At 39.5% G+C, this 16,417-nt stretch overlaps 3 protein-coding genes across 5 annotated transcripts; all 3 read left to right on the top strand.

The window, feature by feature from the left end:
- The first annotated feature begins 347 nt into the window (after nucleotides 1–347).
- Nucleotides 348–4,006, top strand: renbp (renin binding protein). Of its 3 annotated transcripts, none has more exons than XM_088367888.1 (11): nucleotides 348–492; nucleotides 952–1,058; nucleotides 1,159–1,234; nucleotides 1,301–1,376; nucleotides 1,993–2,171; nucleotides 2,259–2,486; nucleotides 2,893–2,974; nucleotides 3,104–3,279; nucleotides 3,356–3,487; nucleotides 3,584–3,671; nucleotides 3,764–4,006. In XM_088367888.1, exons 2-11 carry the CDS (start codon nucleotides 958–960, stop codon nucleotides 3,835–3,837), a joined length of 1,212 nt encoding a protein of 403 aa, XP_088224014.1. In that variant the 5' UTR covers nucleotides 348–492; nucleotides 952–957; the 3' UTR covers nucleotides 3,838–4,006. The 3 variants fall into 3 exon arrangements, with proteins under 3 accessions (XP_088224014.1, XP_088224019.1, XP_088224013.1); XM_088367893.1 differs by having other exon boundaries at nucleotides 355–463; XM_088367887.1 differs by having other exon boundaries at nucleotides 378–529.
- A 463-nt stretch (nucleotides 4,007–4,469) lies between these two features.
- On the top strand, nucleotides 4,470–8,450 carry lrif1 (ligand dependent nuclear receptor interacting factor 1). Its single transcript, XM_088369715.1, has 4 exons — nucleotides 4,470–4,793; nucleotides 5,333–6,731; nucleotides 7,166–7,475; nucleotides 7,601–8,450. The coding sequence occupies exons 1-4, from the start codon at nucleotides 4,681–4,683 to the stop codon at nucleotides 7,867–7,869; spliced, it is 2,091 nt and encodes a 696-aa protein (XP_088225841.1). The 5' UTR covers nucleotides 4,470–4,680; the 3' UTR covers nucleotides 7,870–8,450.
- Nucleotides 8,451–10,244: 1,794 nt separating this feature from the next.
- Nucleotides 10,245–14,265, top strand: igf3 (insulin-like growth factor 3). The gene is made up of 4 exons (XM_088369724.1): nucleotides 10,245–10,410; nucleotides 10,768–10,900; nucleotides 11,313–11,506; nucleotides 12,013–14,265. Exons 1-4 carry the CDS (start codon nucleotides 10,366–10,368, stop codon nucleotides 12,178–12,180), a joined length of 540 nt encoding a protein of 179 aa, XP_088225850.1. The 5' UTR covers nucleotides 10,245–10,365; the 3' UTR covers nucleotides 12,181–14,265.
- Nucleotides 14,266–16,417: the final 2,152 nt, after the last annotated feature.

Below are 16,417 nucleotides of genomic sequence, written 5' to 3' on the forward strand. Positions count from 1 at the left end.
AACATTGACTAATTGCATTTCACAGTCGGATGGAAATATCCATCCATCAATTGACTATATTATCATGTTTTGGGCTGTGGGGAGCTGGATCCCATCCCATAATTACCAAGTCCTATATCTTGCCTGCATTTTTTTTTCAAATATACGTATTTAAATTTAGAGACAAAAAATAATACATTTTTATTTGATTTGTTCATTTCGGCAAGTACATAATCAACATTCATTACAATTTCATTTCACATTATGTTATACATGATTTGTGAAAAAGGGAGGCGGGCTGAAGCAAATTCAAATTCTACGAGTCAAACAATATTTAGAAGGTAAAACCCAAACTTTTTCGTATCAAATTCTTGCCGTGACCGATGCGTCAAAGCGCCACGTTCCGGTCGTCACAGACGCGATCCACTTCTGGGTTGTTGTGCGTAATCACGTGACAGCCCCAGCGAGTGCGGAGCGAGAGACAGTGAGTGAGACTGCAGGCAGGATCCGCTGGTAAGATCCATTCTAACTCTGTCTTCTATTCGTGCAGGTAACGATTCGATTCACGAAGACAGCTTATGTGTTGATTCTTGCGGAAGCATGTTGGTTTATCTAACACGTCGAGTCGTGTCGTCACGGCAGTTTTCCATTGCGAATGATGTCCAAATGCAACTCCTTTTACTCGTGGTGGTTTGCAAACTAAGAAAAAAACCATCCGGATATCCAGCACTCAATCACGTGAACTTCACCAACGCTGAATGCAGCAAGCGATCTAATATTAATGAATTAAGCACATTAGATATTTCTATTTGCTGGAGCTTGAATATATTATTTATGCTGATAATGCTAAACGGGTTATGTCACACAACCTTCTCATTGGAATGTGCCTCAGGTAGAATATACAAACTCGAATGCAGCCACAGAACAATTTTACAGACATGTTTAATCTTCACCTACGATTTTGTTTCAAAGAGAACCATGTCGGTGGTGAAACTGGAGGAGTGTCGAGAGAAGATTCGCAACGAATTGAACAAAGTTGTGGACTTCTGGTTGAAATACTCCCAAGACACCGTTTATGGGTATGGTAGCCACCCCTGCTTGCTACTATGAAGAACATCTAACTTGAGTACTGATGAGTGGTGGCCAGTCCCGTTGATTGCTGCTTGCTTCCTGTTTCAGGGGCTATTTCAATTGTATTGGGAAAAATGGGACGGTTTATGATGAGCTGAAATATGTCTGGCTGCAGGGAAGACAGGTAAGCCTTTGTCAAGCATGTAGTCAACTCTTTACAGTCATCTTGACCAATCTTGCTCTTTCCCAGGTGTGGATGTACTGTCGCTTGTACCGAACAATGGATCGATTCCGTCGCCCTGACATCCTTGAAGCAGCCAAAGCTGGTATGACTGCTTAGTGAGAGTTACAAAATGTGTCTGACCATTGTTTTATAATCAAGTGCGATTTCACAACCAAAGTCGTGAAAAGCCTCCACTGTTGTGACTTTTTCTTTTTACTGCTGTACAATTGACCTATTGATGACATCACAGATGGGATCATGGACTTCCATCTGAAGTTTCAGATCAGAAGATCAGATCGCAGTCTGTTTCAGTATGCAAAATATGGCGTTATCTATGTAAAATCACCCTTCCGCTTATACTCACCAAAATAGACATTGCACAATTTACACTTGCTGTATCTGCACAATTTACACTTGCTGTGTCTGCACTCCGCCTCGAACATTTGCTGCAAGTTTTGTGTTGCCTTGAGTAAAAACCAAAGTTTATCTGTGCGCTGACCTATTCCAAACTCATAGCATTCAGACAGACCATATGAAAAGTCTACACACCCTTGTTTAAATGCAATTTTTTGACATAAAACCCCGTAAGACCAATATTTCAAAACTTTTTCTGACCTGTGACCTGAGAGGAAGTAAAATGAAACAACAGCAACCATGTGGTTGCAGAAGTGGGTTAGGGTTAGTTCAGTCTACTATTACTACTTTCCTTTATTTTTCAGGAGGGACTTTCCTCAGGAAGTTTGCTCGTGTTTCCAGCGGCGACGGTCAGATGAAGTGTGCGTTCTGTTTAACACGAGATGGTAAAACAGTGAAAGTACAGCGGACCATATTCAGTGAGTGTTTCTACGTCATGGCCTTGGATGAGCTGAGCAGAGTCACCGGTGACACGGATATGCAGGTACAAAAACAATAAATTACACATGTCCGCTCATCTGGATAGATGAAAGTAACCGAGCAAACATTTGACTACTTCTGTTGATCCCAGCTCGAGGCTGAAAAGATGATGGCGCAGCTGATCTTCTGGGTTCAGGTTGACCCAACAGGTTTGGGGCGACCCACGCTACCCGGCGACACACACACCAACAGCATGGCGGTGCCGATGATGCTGATGTGTCTAGTGCAGCAACTCACTGAAGGTCGTGGTCAGGAAGCCGTCCTCAAGTACAAAAAGTTGAGCTGCTGGTGTGTGCAGCAGATTCTCCAGCATGTTCAGGTTAGAACAAAACTGTAATGTATTTTGCAAAAATTCCTAGACCACAATCATTTTGGACAGAGTATGGTAGATACCAGCAGAGGTGTCAAATCCAGGTCCAGAGAGTAGAAACTTTGCCACAGTTTGGTTTTAGCCACAAGAGATGCTAATTAACTAGCAGGTAAACAAGCAGAAACTTAACATGCTGGCTTGGTTGATTAAAAGCATCTGGTTAAAGCCAAACTGCGGCAGGGTTTTTACTTTCTGGACCTGGCTTTGAAAATGACTTGGGCCAGAATATATTGCTGTCAATGCTAAGATCCTGGTTGGTTATCGTGGACCAGCTGCATCCTACAGCTAAGCTAGCTAGCTATCTAGGAAATGTCTTTTCTGCTAAACAAAATCCATATTTATTCCGTTTGTACAGAGAGACGGCACAGCTATCTTGGAAAATGTGTCGTTGGAGGGGGCGGAGCTACCAGGTTGTCAAGGCCGACTGCAGAATCCAGGTAAATGATCCACTGTCATGCAGGTGATGGATTAAACATAATTCGCTCTTTAGCTCAACTTCAGTAAGGCTCGTAACTTCACATTTCCTTTTTTTTTTTTTACTTTTCATTCTCACAATGCCGATTTAGGCCACACCTTGGAAGCAGGCTGGTTCCTGCTTCAATATGCTTCTCAATTTGGGGACCAGGAGCTGCAGGAAAAAGCCATCAATAAGTTTGTGGAGCTACCCTTTGAATATGGCTGGGATAAACAACACGGTGGCCTCTTCTACTTCCTGGATGTGGATGGCCACTGTCCCACTCAGGCAATGCACTCTGAGATTTTATTTGCACTTAGATTGGCTTGTTGCGTGGTAATAAATCTTTGGTGTGTTTGAGCAGTTGGAGTGGAATATGAAACTGTGGTGGCCTCACTGCGAGGCTCTTATTGCCTTCCTCATGGCCTACAGCCAAACCAAAAGACCCAGACTCCTAGAGAGTTTCTATCAAATTTATGACTACACATTTACTCATGTGAGTATTGTATCAAACTTTGCAAAACAACTCATCAAGTGTGATCATGTTTTGCTTTACATTTCTTGAATTGACGTCCGAGTTTTATGTGTGCAGTTTTCTGATGCCCAACATGGGGAATGGTTTGGTTATTTGTCACAAGATGGAAAAGTAGTTCTGGATTTTAAAGGAGGTCCCTATAAAGGTGAGAATAACATTGATGTGGAGTATTGTTGAATGAGTTCCCAAATTCTGATATTGAAATAAATTCCTCTGGAAATTTTCTGTTCTCTACAGGATTCTTCCATGTACCACGCTGCCTGTATATGTGTGAGCGTATTCTGGATGATCTGCTGAATAACGCAGTGTGAGCTTGTTCTACATTGTGTTAAAATGGGATGACAATTTTTTTTAAACGGTTGCAAATCAAGCTTTTTTGAATGTATTTTTAAAGCATGATAACGGTTTTGTGTTACTTATTTTACATATTGTCAGTTGCAGATTAATCATGAAATAAAAATTGCTTCTGATGAACCTGTCCATCCGCCTACCTCGTCTATCATTTTGCTTGTTGTTGTTGTTTGCTTGTTGCACATTTGGCTATTTGGAATTGAACAAACCGAACATGCATGTTTTAGTATGTAGAGAGAAGTTAGAGTGTCAGGAGATAAAAACAAATTTCACACAGAAAGTTGTGGCTTGTCCTCAGGCTGTCATCTTTCCTCTTTAAAAAAAAATCTTCAACTGAGGTGGACGTTTCTAGGTCACGTTCAAGGGGGAAATTGTTTAGAAATGAATAGTGTGATAGTTTTGCATTAAACTTGAAAGGGGCTGTAGCCATTATAAAGCCACTGAATACGAACAGTAAACATAATCAATGTAACAATTATGTAAATGGTCAGTGTCCAGAAAAAAAGAACGTCCAGACCCTGAATGACCCGCGGAACCACGATTAAGCTCTGTCTCCATACCAGAAGGTGGCAGTAATGCACACAAGAAGTTAATTGCTAGCCTTCAGTAACGCTATAGATTTAGAAGAAAATAAACAAGAACCGAAAAGCCCATAACGACGTAAAGGATGCTAATGATGTGTTCATTGTTTTGCCCATTTTTTCAGTGAAGTTTGAAGCGCTTCATAGATGGCTGAACATCGATGGACAAAGAAACGTGGACGTTGAATTTAATAATTACTGCCTCCAATTGTTAGCTTGTGCATGGCATTAGCATGCCGCTCCCCAGCCTCGGTTTATCCTTCACAATGGGTTATTGCACTTTTATTTGAGAGCGCCATGTATTCCACATCTCGGCAAGACAATGTGGCTCAAAGGTAAAGTCATAAACTTGAATCATGGACATTAACACTGCGGTGTGATTTAACATTATACCTTTCATTTCTCAATGTTTGTCTCGACTTATTACACACTTTATATGCAAATGACAGGCAAAAGTATATTTTGCATTATATTTATTAATTTTTTACTATACTATCAGCCGCATTCTCTTAGTGTTTGTGTATCTCACAGGAAAAAAGTACCTGAGATTTTTTCGACAAAACGTCAGTTTTTTTTTTTTTTACCTGTTTTGAAGTTTAAAAAAAAAAAAAAACTTAATTTCATTCGTGTTACTCATGAGTGTCTATTAAAAGTAAGGTATAATTAATGGGGGGGGAAACGTACAGTGCAAGAGCAAGATCCAACAAATTGAAAATATTTTATTCAAAACATACTGCAATAATCTGCAAAGGCAGCCAGCAAAGACTGTGAAAGCTACATCCTATGGTTTTGAATTTCACGTTTTTTTATTCTCCATGCTAGTGTTATTTTCTCAACTGATAACCTGTTTCTCTGCTCGTTTTATTTTCCCCAGAGAGACTGGGGTTGTCTACCAGGCCTTGCCTGCCGTTGGTGCTGATGGAAGAAATGTTATGATTCTGATGCCTGTTCACGTAATCAATGGGAAATACTATGTCCCAAGTCAAATCGTCAAACCTACAACACAGGGGAATATTGTATCGGCACCTGTTCCCATTGGAAAAAAGATTGCCGTGACGTCATTAGCCAAGAAACAAACTATCAGCAATCTGGTTCCCCTTGTGAATCCCTTGTCTTGTAAAAACAAAATAGCGGGTCAAACATTAGACCTCGGTACTTCATTAAATACACATCCACCTAAGACTATAGGACCACAAGCATTCATCAACGCCCCCAAAAATCCGGTGCTAACAGTTTCTGCTTCCAAAGCTCGCTCAGGTATTAAGAATCAGCTCTCGTTCTCATCAACCAACTCCTTTTCAAGTTCCGACTCCACCAATGTGCCCACCGTATCATCGAAGACATCTGTCCGTCAAAGCAGTGATTCTTCGTACATTTCAGAACTCGAGAGTGTTTGTTCAACTTCATTTACGACTTCACTTTCACTGGGACCAGCCAAATCACACTTGCAATTGATTCCAAAGGTTTCCCAGAGGCCCGATAGTCCAATGAAGTGGGTAATTGAAGAAGTCAACTCTAACGAGTCCGCTCTTCCAAATTCTCCTCCTGTTCTATCAAAGACCTATCAAACCTTGGAAACAAGCAACAAGTTTGGAGCGCTTGAAAAAGTGGTGCCAGTTTCGCTGTCATCCTTAGCTACCAGTGAAACACATCATCAGCAAGCCATGGTCATGTGCGACGGCAGGGTGTTTTTCGCAGCCGAAAAGGACGCCCTTTCATCATCAGTGGCGAGCAAGAAAAAAAATTGCACACCAAAAAACTCTTTAGCCCCTTCATCCTCATCGTCACTCATGCAGCACTCAAGGATGATCACTTCCAATGGGCCAAATGAAGTGATTGACCTTTGCAGTGATGATAATCCAAATGACGTGAGTCAAACACTGCTTATGGACTCTTCTTTAGATGAAGATAATGTAATATTTGTATCATATATTCCACCAAAATCTGAAAATGTGACATTACAAAGTATGGCTGAACAAACACTGCAGAATGAAACAAACCGAACAAGAACCTTGGACCATGTGACTGAACATACAAGGACAACCCTCAATTCCTCTGAGACCGCCCATGATCATCTGGCATGTGGAAGCTCCATTGATAGAATCCAGAAACCCAATCAGAGCGTGATTGGAAGCGCAGTTGCTAATGAATACAGTGACTCTGTCATTAACAGTCACTATAACAACGATAAACAAAAGTTGGACACCTTCGGGGTTTCCCGGCGAATGGATGATTCAGGCCTAACCGGTGGAGAATCCACAGACAAAGAAGAGGTGAGAAAAGTACTTTGGTTCAATATTTCCTTTTTTAGACTCTTGGTTGAGGTCGCTAAGGTTTTTGGTTGGTCATTTAGAAAGTCAATTCAAAAATGCTCTTTGCAATATTATGGTTTATGCGACTTCACTGTTTTCCGAGTATGGTCGTGTGATGTTTGCAAACTGAGCCCTGATTGGATGCGATGAACCGTGATGTCATGTTCAGTTGACAGCATGTGGCATTATGGTCGCCCTCTGTGATGAACAAAAAAACTAAAATCAATATTAATCCAAATGTCATGTTTAGACTTGAGTGAGCACATAAAATATATTGTAATTTTTTTTTTTTTTTTTACTTGACTTCCCCTGAAGGCAATGTTTGATCAGTCAAATGAGATGGAATGTGCCGCCAATATAATTGTTAATGTTTTTTTTGTTTTTTTTACTTTCAGCATTCCTCAAATGCACTACCACTTTGCAGATCATTTGACCACCTACTGAGAAAAAAATTTGGGGTTACAGCCGATGTGAGAATTTGCCTGCAAAGAATTAATCCAGGATCATCTGGTCTTGGATTTGACAAGCTTGCACGGAATGGGCCCACTGAGGACATTCTGGACCCCACAAACCTTTTGAAAGAAAGTGAACTTTTCATGCAGTACCATTACAATCCACAAGGCCTCGACCGCAGCACTTGTCCAGTTGATGTCAAAACGGCAAAATTGGCAGGCGGAGAAAGTATTGGTTCAAGTCCCCATGCAGGTAACGACTCAGCCAAGTGTTTTTTGTTTTTCTTGGTTTTTTTTGCCTGCAAAGAAAAGCTAAGAAAGCAAAATGTCCATCTGGCAGAAGTTTCTTTAAGACAATGTACTGTGATCTGGACACAGGGCTAATGGTTGGCTATGTGGAGCCAATCGATGAAGATATCACCATCTCAGATGAAAATGACACTCCAAGCAACCAGGACTCAACTGCCCAGAGCTTGTATCGTGCACATTCCAATACAAGTAGAATGGGAAGGGCCAGGAAGCGCCCAAAGTGTCCATGTTGTGTTCCCGGCACCCAGGGCCTGGCCGTGAAGACCGGCACCAAGGTAGAAGAGTCGCAGAGGTTAACATGGACAAGAGACCACACGAGTAAAAGGAGTAGACGTTAGCAATAGGTCAAATAACAGAAGTTAATGTACGACTTTCTGTCACGTTTGAATTGTGTTCAAGAGATTTACGCAAATACTCCAAGAGTGTCCTTCGTTGTGGATCAAAACTGCACTGAAATTGTCGCAAAGTTAAGTTGGCGATGAACCAAAATTGACCTTGTCAGAGTGATTGTCGTCCTGCAGATAGTTGAGCACAGGAAAACTGTTTCCATTTATTTTTGTCTTGTCATTTAATGCCCTCCGCTTAGCTCTTAACCTGCCTCCCAGTTTTCAAGCAATTTCAGCTGGACATTCCTATACAGCTGGCGTTAAATATAACCACAACCTATTTTTATATAAGTGCGTCCATGTTTCTTAAAGTATTTTTGACAGTTTTCTCAATTGGTCTTTAATGTGATGATAGCATTTTTGTTAAATAACTTATTAACAATAACTTGTTATTTTTACTTTAGAATAAGAAAGTCTTGTTTACAATCTTGAAGACAATGTTAAAAATGATGTTCTGTTATTGTTTAGCACTAACACCCATCGGCTTGTCTTTTCTGGATATCGGATTACTTGAATAAAATACTAATATCAAATAGGACTGCTGTGTTTTTGCATTGAGCCAGAATTGAGCTAACAAGTCATTCAACTGTCTATGCATTTTTAATAATAACTGTTTCGCAGGTCTACTGTTAATGTTGCATTTGCTAGCAAACTGATCAGAACTTAGACTTGATGATTGAGAGGTCAAGCAATTAGACTACAACCAGTACTTTATTGATTACAGGGGGTCCTCAAAAATAGGCACTGAAGATTTAAATTCTCATTTTGTGGATGGGTAGGTATTCCAGATCCTTAAATGCTTGTCCCTTGAAAATGTCCTTTGTCTCATCCAACTTGGACGCCTGTCCTGAGGTACATAATGGCAGGGAAGCTCACCACTGAGACCCTTCAAACCCCAAGCGACTATTTTATCATGCCCAGAACTTCAAACAGATGAAGTACCTGAGTGATCCACACGGTGGTGAAGATGACTTACAAAGCACTTACATTTCTGAAATGCATAGGTCAAATTTACAGCCTTTTAGCCTGTGAAGTCTGGAAGGGGTTGACCCAATCTCTAAGACTTGGATAGTGGCGTGATAAAGTTAGACGTGGGGTGAACTCAATGTTTGTGCTGTAAAACACAAACAATGACGATGCTCAGTAATCATTGCTTTGTTTTGAAACTACTTGCATGATGTTTTTGATCCCCCACTCCGCTGTCCAATCTATAATATCACCAAGTGGTCTGGGAGGGTTTAGATGTGGCACTGTTAATGCCTATTAAGATATTCATATGTGGCTTTTGTTGTACTTGAAAGTCATTCATGATTTGAATATGCCTTTATTCTACAACTACTATAATGTATAATATAAATTTACTGAAATGTTCATCATAATAAGCATTACAATACAAGTCAAAATAAATGTTTTGTGCCTGTCGAAAAATGTTAAGTTACTTACAAGCAGGAAATCTATCAAATCTGAATTTAATAAATTGATATGATTATAATGATTATGTCATAGTTTGAGTCAAGACTAATTGAAGCGCGTACGTTGCTGTTTTTACATAAAATGCATTTTGTCACATCTCTCACTCTCGTGCAGATATCGTGCTGCTAAGAATGTAAACAATCAGATAACTATCTGAGATGAGAGACAGAAAAGAAAATACAATATGAAACTGCCCTTTTCTCCAAATTCACAAAAGCGCCTCGCATCTTCCTTTAATTTCAAAGTTTAAAATGTCCAACTTGAAATCATATGGAAACATCTAAGACCGTAATTGTTGAGGGGTGTGCTCACTTATGATCTCCCTTTCACCCTAAGTCAGGCTCCAGCCCTCTGCAACTCTCCACAGGATGAATAGTACCAATGGATGGATGGATGACGTCCGCCCGTTGACAAATGATTAAAAAGATAACAGGTGAGTGTGGCTGCCAAACGCCTTTTAGCAACATTAAAGTGGGAATACGCATTCCAAATACTGCAGTTTCTTTTTTTTTTTTTTAATAAAAAAAACAATAACAGCACATCACCTAAACAACACCAAACCCAAGGTGAAGGTCAGAATTATAGTTTGGGCTTTTTGTCAAGGTGATCAATAATACAGTCTCAAGTTGTCCGATTCATCCGAAGGTCAAAAAATCTCATGAAGCCGATTTTAGAAATAGGTCCAACGTGATTTATGTCACTCACGGTGCTTGAGAAAAAAAAACAGAAAACGCAGGCTTTTTAACTTTGTATCCACTATATCGTTATTACTCATGATAGCACGGAACATTTCAGAACAAGGTCAGTCCCTGTAACAGAATGTTAAATCTCCTGATATGAGAATCAGATGAGATTTTCCAAACAAATTTGCAAGCGAGTGGAGGGAGGCCATCTCTCTGTGCTGTGCTCCTTCCTCCTATCCTCCAGTCAGACTATAATACTGAAGGTGCGCTGAAGTGCCTCTGCACAAGCAGGATGAATTCCTCACGATATCCTTTAGGAGGACTACTGCCGTTGAAGGTAAGACTTTTTGTTGTTTGTGAAAGTAAACTAAGTAAACAGTGAACACTTGTTGATTGTGACGCTGTGCATTAGCGAAACCTATTTGTGTGCAGTTTCAACTTCTTAAGTCTTAAACTGAAATTTTGAATTTTTTTAATTTCCCGCTATTAGTTTGTAAATTGGAAATGGCATAAATGGAATCAATATATGTAATATTTTTCAATGTGTTTTGATCTGTCATGCTTTAACATCAAAACCATCCATCCTAAATCAGTAGTACCAAACAAATAGTACCAAGACCATGACAGGTTCATTGGAATAGTGACTTTGAGAGAAACCCCGTTTCATTCCATCACATGTTCCCGTTGTCCTCAGGTGTCGTGCATGTTGTGCTTGACCATGTGCCTGTTCAGCGGGCCTCTCTGCTCAGAGGCAGCCAAGCGTCGCTGTGGCTCGGAACTCCTCAGTGACCTCTTGTTCGTGTGCGGTGACCGTGGCCTCTACTTAGGTACGTGCGTCCTCATGGTTTCCGCTGCCCAGCCAATTAGTTTATTATTTATTTACGTATGCTTAAAACAAAACCTCAACCTCATTGTTTTGAATAATCTGGAGAACATTTATTCATACCTTTCTCCTCTAACTGAGGCCTTCATGTCCATTTGGTATCAATGTGAGGGCAGTGCTTGAAAATGGGAGCGTACCCACTGGTACACAGTGCCACATTGTGTGATAGCATTATTGGTGCAGCACTTGCTATCTGAGGGGAGCTTTGTTTTCTTAGAAGGGGGTGGGGGTGCCTGGATGGTAATAACCTGACTGAGTCTATTTTAATTCAGGACTGTGTTTTGTCTGACCATGCGTTTGGTTGCTTATTAAATATTTAATTTGAGAATCTGACCCTCATGTTTGTTTCATGACAGGTAAAGGTACATGGTCTGGATATGGTTCTCGGCCCAGGGGGAAGGGGATTGTGGACAAATGCTGCCGGTCAAATGGCTGTGAACTGCATCATCTGGAGATGTACTGCGCTAAGGCACAGAAGCAACAGCAGACTACAGCGTGGCCAAGCACAAGCACAAGCATGGACACCCTCAGCACAAAAGCAACAGACGTGGTAAGAACTGCATTCAACTGCTCCACATAACTCACAGTTCAAAGTTCAGGGGTAGAGTCTTAGAAATATCGGTCTATATTTCTTCATCGATTCATCCAATTGTTATAAAACATTATAATTTCCATCCTTTATTCAAATGCAGTATTTGAAATTGATAGTGCAGATAATGCACAAACAAAATTTAATAATAATTCAGTTTGTCTTTTGGTCTATGACTTATCAGAAATTTTGCAAAGAAAATAACGGTGTTGATCGTTTACACTCCCTTCACACTTGCTACTAAAGAGGTGAGCCTAATGACGTGTTGAAATGATCACTGTGATGGAAAGTAATCGTTTACTAGATTAAAGAATGTAAATAAAGGTGTCCAATAAATAATCCTGGTACTGAACTATAACCAGTCAAATCGGTTCAGGTCAAACAAAGGACCAAGGTCATCTGATGCCGAGAAGCTCCGGCCTACCGAATCCTTGAAACGCTTCATTGTGCTTATCGTTGTCTTGCAGGCTTATCAGTTCCAAGCGGTATTTCAGAAAAGACTTTTGCAGCACCTGGGGCCCCCCGACAGTCCAAAGAAAGAGACTTATAGTAGCAAAATAAAGCCGTCGTCACGCAGGAAGATAAACCCACAGCACACGACAAGGGAGGCCCCCACTCCAAGGACATCGTCTTAACCCAAGATGACCATTTGAGTGAGTGAGACTGTCTCATGGACGCTCCTTGTAGGACTGGTCTGACTTTTACCAGCACGTGCTTTATGTCATATGTAACTGTTTTGTCCTTTTGGAAAATGCAACAACTTGTTTCATGTTTTGCATATTTCACTTGCGTGAGTGACAATTACAGAGTTGCAGAGTTTAACCTCTTTCATGGGCACAACATTACGATAAAAAATATTGCGATAATCAGGGTTGGAAACTTTACATGGCAAAAATGGATACATTTATAAATTAAATGGATTAATCAGAATGCTGTTTTTAGACTAGTGGAGTCACATACAACATATTCTGCTTTAATTAAAGGAGATAAACTGGCTCCCAGTCAGCTGTAGAATACATTTTAAAATTGCTGATCCTGGTCCATAAATTACTGAATGGCTTGCATTCCAGATACAGGATAAAAAATGCTAATTGAACCTAAACCTGGGCTGTGAGGTAAATTAATGTAGCCCACGTTTCAAAGCAAACATGGTGAAGCGGCATTTAGCTGTTATGTTGCACGCAAATGGAGTAAGATGCCAACAGTGGTGAAGTTAACCCCAAGTTAAATGCTTTTACGTCCAGTTTAAAAATTATGTTTTTATTCCCCAATACCTTGAATTATGGTCTTTTAAATCAATTGCACTGTAATTTTAGAAAGCTACTTTTTTTTAATGTATTTAAATATTTCCCACATTTGAGTGGCTCTAAACGGCCTTTGGTCCACATTCTGTATTGCGGGTTGAGTTTGCACAAGTTTTCCAAATGCACTTGTTTTGTTTTGAATAATTCTCCAGCTGCTGGTCTATTGCTAGTCAAATCTTTTGCTGTGTATATATTCCACATTTCTAACTGTCTTTCACAGATGTTCCATTTGTTTATTATTATGACTTGCACTTTGTTAAAATATTGTTATTTGTAAAATATCTCAAATACCTTTAGCCTATTCTATTGTGTATGGAGTTAAACTTCCATTTCTTTATTATTATGACTTGCACTTTGTTAAAATATTATTATTTGTAAAATATCGCAAATATTTTTAGCCTATTTTATTGTGTATGGAGTTATACTCAGAGCTTATCATACATTGCATATCTGTGTTGTATATATTAAAATAACTATTTATTTCCCGTAGACACCATATAGTTGGACAGTTTAGATTAAAAGATTATGTTACCGGAGATGGATTGATCCAATTGCTAAAGAATGAATGACCGGATGAGAACAACATGAGTGACTTACAGCATGACAGGTTATGTTTTTGACGGATAATTCATAATAATACGTTGTTTACCGCAACATGACCTTATATTTAGATGTTGAGTCTCGGTGACACAGAACACAGCTGATCATTTAATAACAACACTGAAGTTATCTAGTCCCCACAGTTCAGAAGGCCATCTCAGAAAAGAACCAAATAGGGCTTGCATTGTTTACAAAGCAGCGATATTAGCAAAATTGTATAATTGCATATCTGTATCTAATTTATACATCATACATATATAAAGTGTAGAGTCCTCTTTAGCGGTGTCCCACAAACTGCTTGCATGTGCAAATATTTTCACTTCCTGTGACATACATCCCAATAATAACAGAAATCCATAAATCATAAAAAGACTGTGGTCTGATTTAAATTTAGGATTCAAGCAAAACGTAGTTTCTGGACTCACGAGTCCACAACGAAGTAGCAGATGTTCACTGTTGGTTTGATAAGACCAGAAGGGAGATTAATCTCTTGTGGGTTGCTTGCATCACAGTTAGGTGATTGTATTCACCTCTTTGCAGTTATATGACTCCTCCATTTCAATCTCATTCTTGACCAATTCAATTGTTCCCAAATTAATTTTAAAAACATGCAATTAACATCTATGGTACTAATTGTACTCATTCCTCCATTGGTGTCTTATATCTTGTTTTATAACGTCAACCTGATCCTTTGTCATTTTATTTTAGTATGTTAGCAATATGTTAGGCTTATCATAATAGCAGCGATGCTGGTTTGAATGTACTTTAATATAATTTATTAATAATAATAATAATAATAAAATAAAGATAAAGGGCCGTTTGCGTCTCCCTAGCTAAATGCTATATATTTACCGTATTTTCCGCACTATAAGGCGCACCTAAAAACCTCCAATTTTCTCAAAAGCCGACAGTGCGCCTTATAATCAGGTGTGCCTTATATATGGACCAATATTGAGCCACTACAGCAGACGTGTCCAAAGTCCGGCCGGGGGGCCAAATGTATATATCTTATATATGGACAAAGTTTTAAAATGGGCCATTCATTGAAGGTGCGCCTTATAATCCGGTGCGCCTTATAGTGCGGAAAACACGGTAGTGTTGGAGAGCAGAAAAGTTGTTGGAAATGAACACATGTAAACAGCACAAACTAGCACAGAAGTGCAAACGTGTGAATTCCACTTAACACCTGCATATGTATACTAATGCATGAAATAACTTCACTCCCACAATTCACCAAACAACTGGGGAGTGATGTGATAAGCTATAATGATGATAAAATCAACTGTAACCGCGATTAGCTCTTTTGTGGGTGTCAGCAGAGCTTCAAGGACAGATTCTGGTGTGCGTTAACGTTCACAAAGCCAGCAATACTTTCACATCTTGTCCCATACAGCGAGATGAGCGTGTACTCGTCCAGTTCTGTCGTGTCTGTGGTGCAGCGAAGAGATGTCTTATCTGCTGGATACACAAATGATTCAGCCAGTGGGAAAAACCAAGCTCCAACCACCTGCTCACGTTTGTCACAACAGATGAGTTAAAGCCATCAAACACGCAAGGACAGTAACAAATTTGTTGGTCAGGAATTGAAATCTCAATAATGTTAGTTACATTCGTAAGACTTTACACAACAGAAAAATGACAGTTTGCTTACAAATCAAATAGGGATGTTATGAAATTGTGTTGGTGAAATGGCACCAAAAAGGGATCCTCTCTATGAATCGATAATGGCACTGTGTTCATTTTATTTCACTGACTGTTTACTTTTGCTAAAACAAACTTGTCAATCATTTCAGACTGAAATTTGCATTTTAACCCTTAAAGGATTTGTAATTTCAACATGCTAAATGCTAAACAGGTTCCAGTATACGTATAGCATGGGAGCATGAGGCGCAATGTTTTTACACCCTAATAATAATGATAATAGCTCAGTTTTATCAAAATACAATTTTGTTGAACCAACTGTTGTTAACCAAATAATGTATGTTGTTTTTTCCGAGTATCCCCAGAGAAAACACATAAGGGCAGGGAGAAGATGCCAACTCCACACAGTAAAAGACAGAGCATGAATTTGAGCAAACGACTTCAGAACAGGGAGGCATTTTTTTTCCTTTTTTTTTTTTTTTTTTTTTTTTACGTGTATGTGACGTCATTTCATTATTTGTCTAATCACAACTACATTGTGTACGTCACAGATAGATTGAACATGTGGGCAAGGACTTTGTGATTAGATGCAAGTTACTGTTTCTCAGATGTCCAGATTATGTGGCTCCCTCTTAGATGACTTCACTCAATAGGTCCTTCCACGTTGCTGTATGATTAAACAGACTGAGAGTCAGACAACGGATCCTTCATTGCAACTGTGTTTGATGATGATGAGGTCAAAAGTCAAACTCACCTAAGCATGCTCATGTGGGCCTCGCTTTGTGTCGAAAAAAGGCCTGTCCACAACATAGGATGGGTGGATGCATGGATTGAAGGATGCAGCATTTGTTTGAAAGGTTTCAGACAACTTGAAGTTGAAAAGTGATAAAGGCCCAATGTTTTTAAAGACAGCTCTTTGCTGCCCTGTGGTGGATGAAACTGAAATGCAACAACACTCCACTTTATTTGCATTGAGTACATATCGGCATACCAAGACATACATTTTATTATTTTATTCTAAAAAATATAAATTACAGATTAGGTGATCGTGTTTTATCCCTGTCTTTTTTTAATTGAAAATGTTTTCTATCATTTGGTTGTTGCCATCTATTGGCATACAGAGCTCCAGATGTTTTATTTTTCTTGGGCCATCGTTGCCTTTAGCTTAAAATTTTACAAGCATAAGCAGAAAGTTTAGGGTTGCAGCGTGGGAATTGACAGGAAGAGTAAATATTCACATTCCTTTTTATTCACCAAAATGTCTTATCTTTTCCCCTATCTCCACTGGCACACTAGAGTGTTATTTTTAGAGGAAACATAAGCACTG

This window comes from Syngnathus floridae, chromosome 2, assembly GCF_059516105.1.
Source record: "Syngnathus floridae isolate MCC-2025c chromosome 2, RoL_Sflo_1.0, whole genome shotgun sequence".
NCBI lineage: Eukaryota > Metazoa > Chordata > Actinopteri > Syngnathiformes > Syngnathidae > Syngnathus > Syngnathus floridae.

Bases quoted from the DNA above. Each gene is read 5' to 3' on its own strand.
- renbp (XM_088367888.1), top strand. From the start codon at position 958: ATGTCGGTGGTGAAACTGGAGGAGTGTCGAGAGAAGATTCGCAACGAA. The intron at 3,280-3,355 runs GCAATGCACTCT...GTGTTTGAGCAG, and splicing joins ATGGCCACTGTCCCACTCAG to TTGGAGTGGAATATGAAACT. The intron at 3,672-3,763 runs GTGAGAATAACA...TGTTCTCTACAG, and splicing joins TAAAGGAGGTCCCTATAAAG to GATTCTTCCATGTACCACGC.
- igf3 (XM_088369724.1), top strand. From the start codon at position 10,366: ATGAATTCCTCACGATATCCTTTAGGAGGACTACTGCCGTTGAAG. The intron at 10,411-10,767 runs GTAAGACTTTTT...CGTTGTCCTCAG, and splicing joins GAGGACTACTGCCGTTGAAG to GTGTCGTGCATGTTGTGCTT. The intron at 10,901-11,312 runs GTACGTGCGTCC...GTTTCATGACAG, and splicing joins TGACCGTGGCCTCTACTTAG to GTAAAGGTACATGGTCTGGA.
- lrif1 (XM_088369715.1), top strand. From the start codon at position 4,681: ATGGCATTAGCATGCCGCTCCCCAGCCTCGGTTTATCCTTCACAATGG. The intron at 6,732-7,165 runs GTGAGAAAAGTA...TTTTACTTTCAG, and splicing joins AATCCACAGACAAAGAAGAG to CATTCCTCAAATGCACTACC. The intron at 7,476-7,600 runs GTAACGACTCAG...ATCTGGACACAG, and splicing joins TGGTTCAAGTCCCCATGCAG to GGCTAATGGTTGGCTATGTG.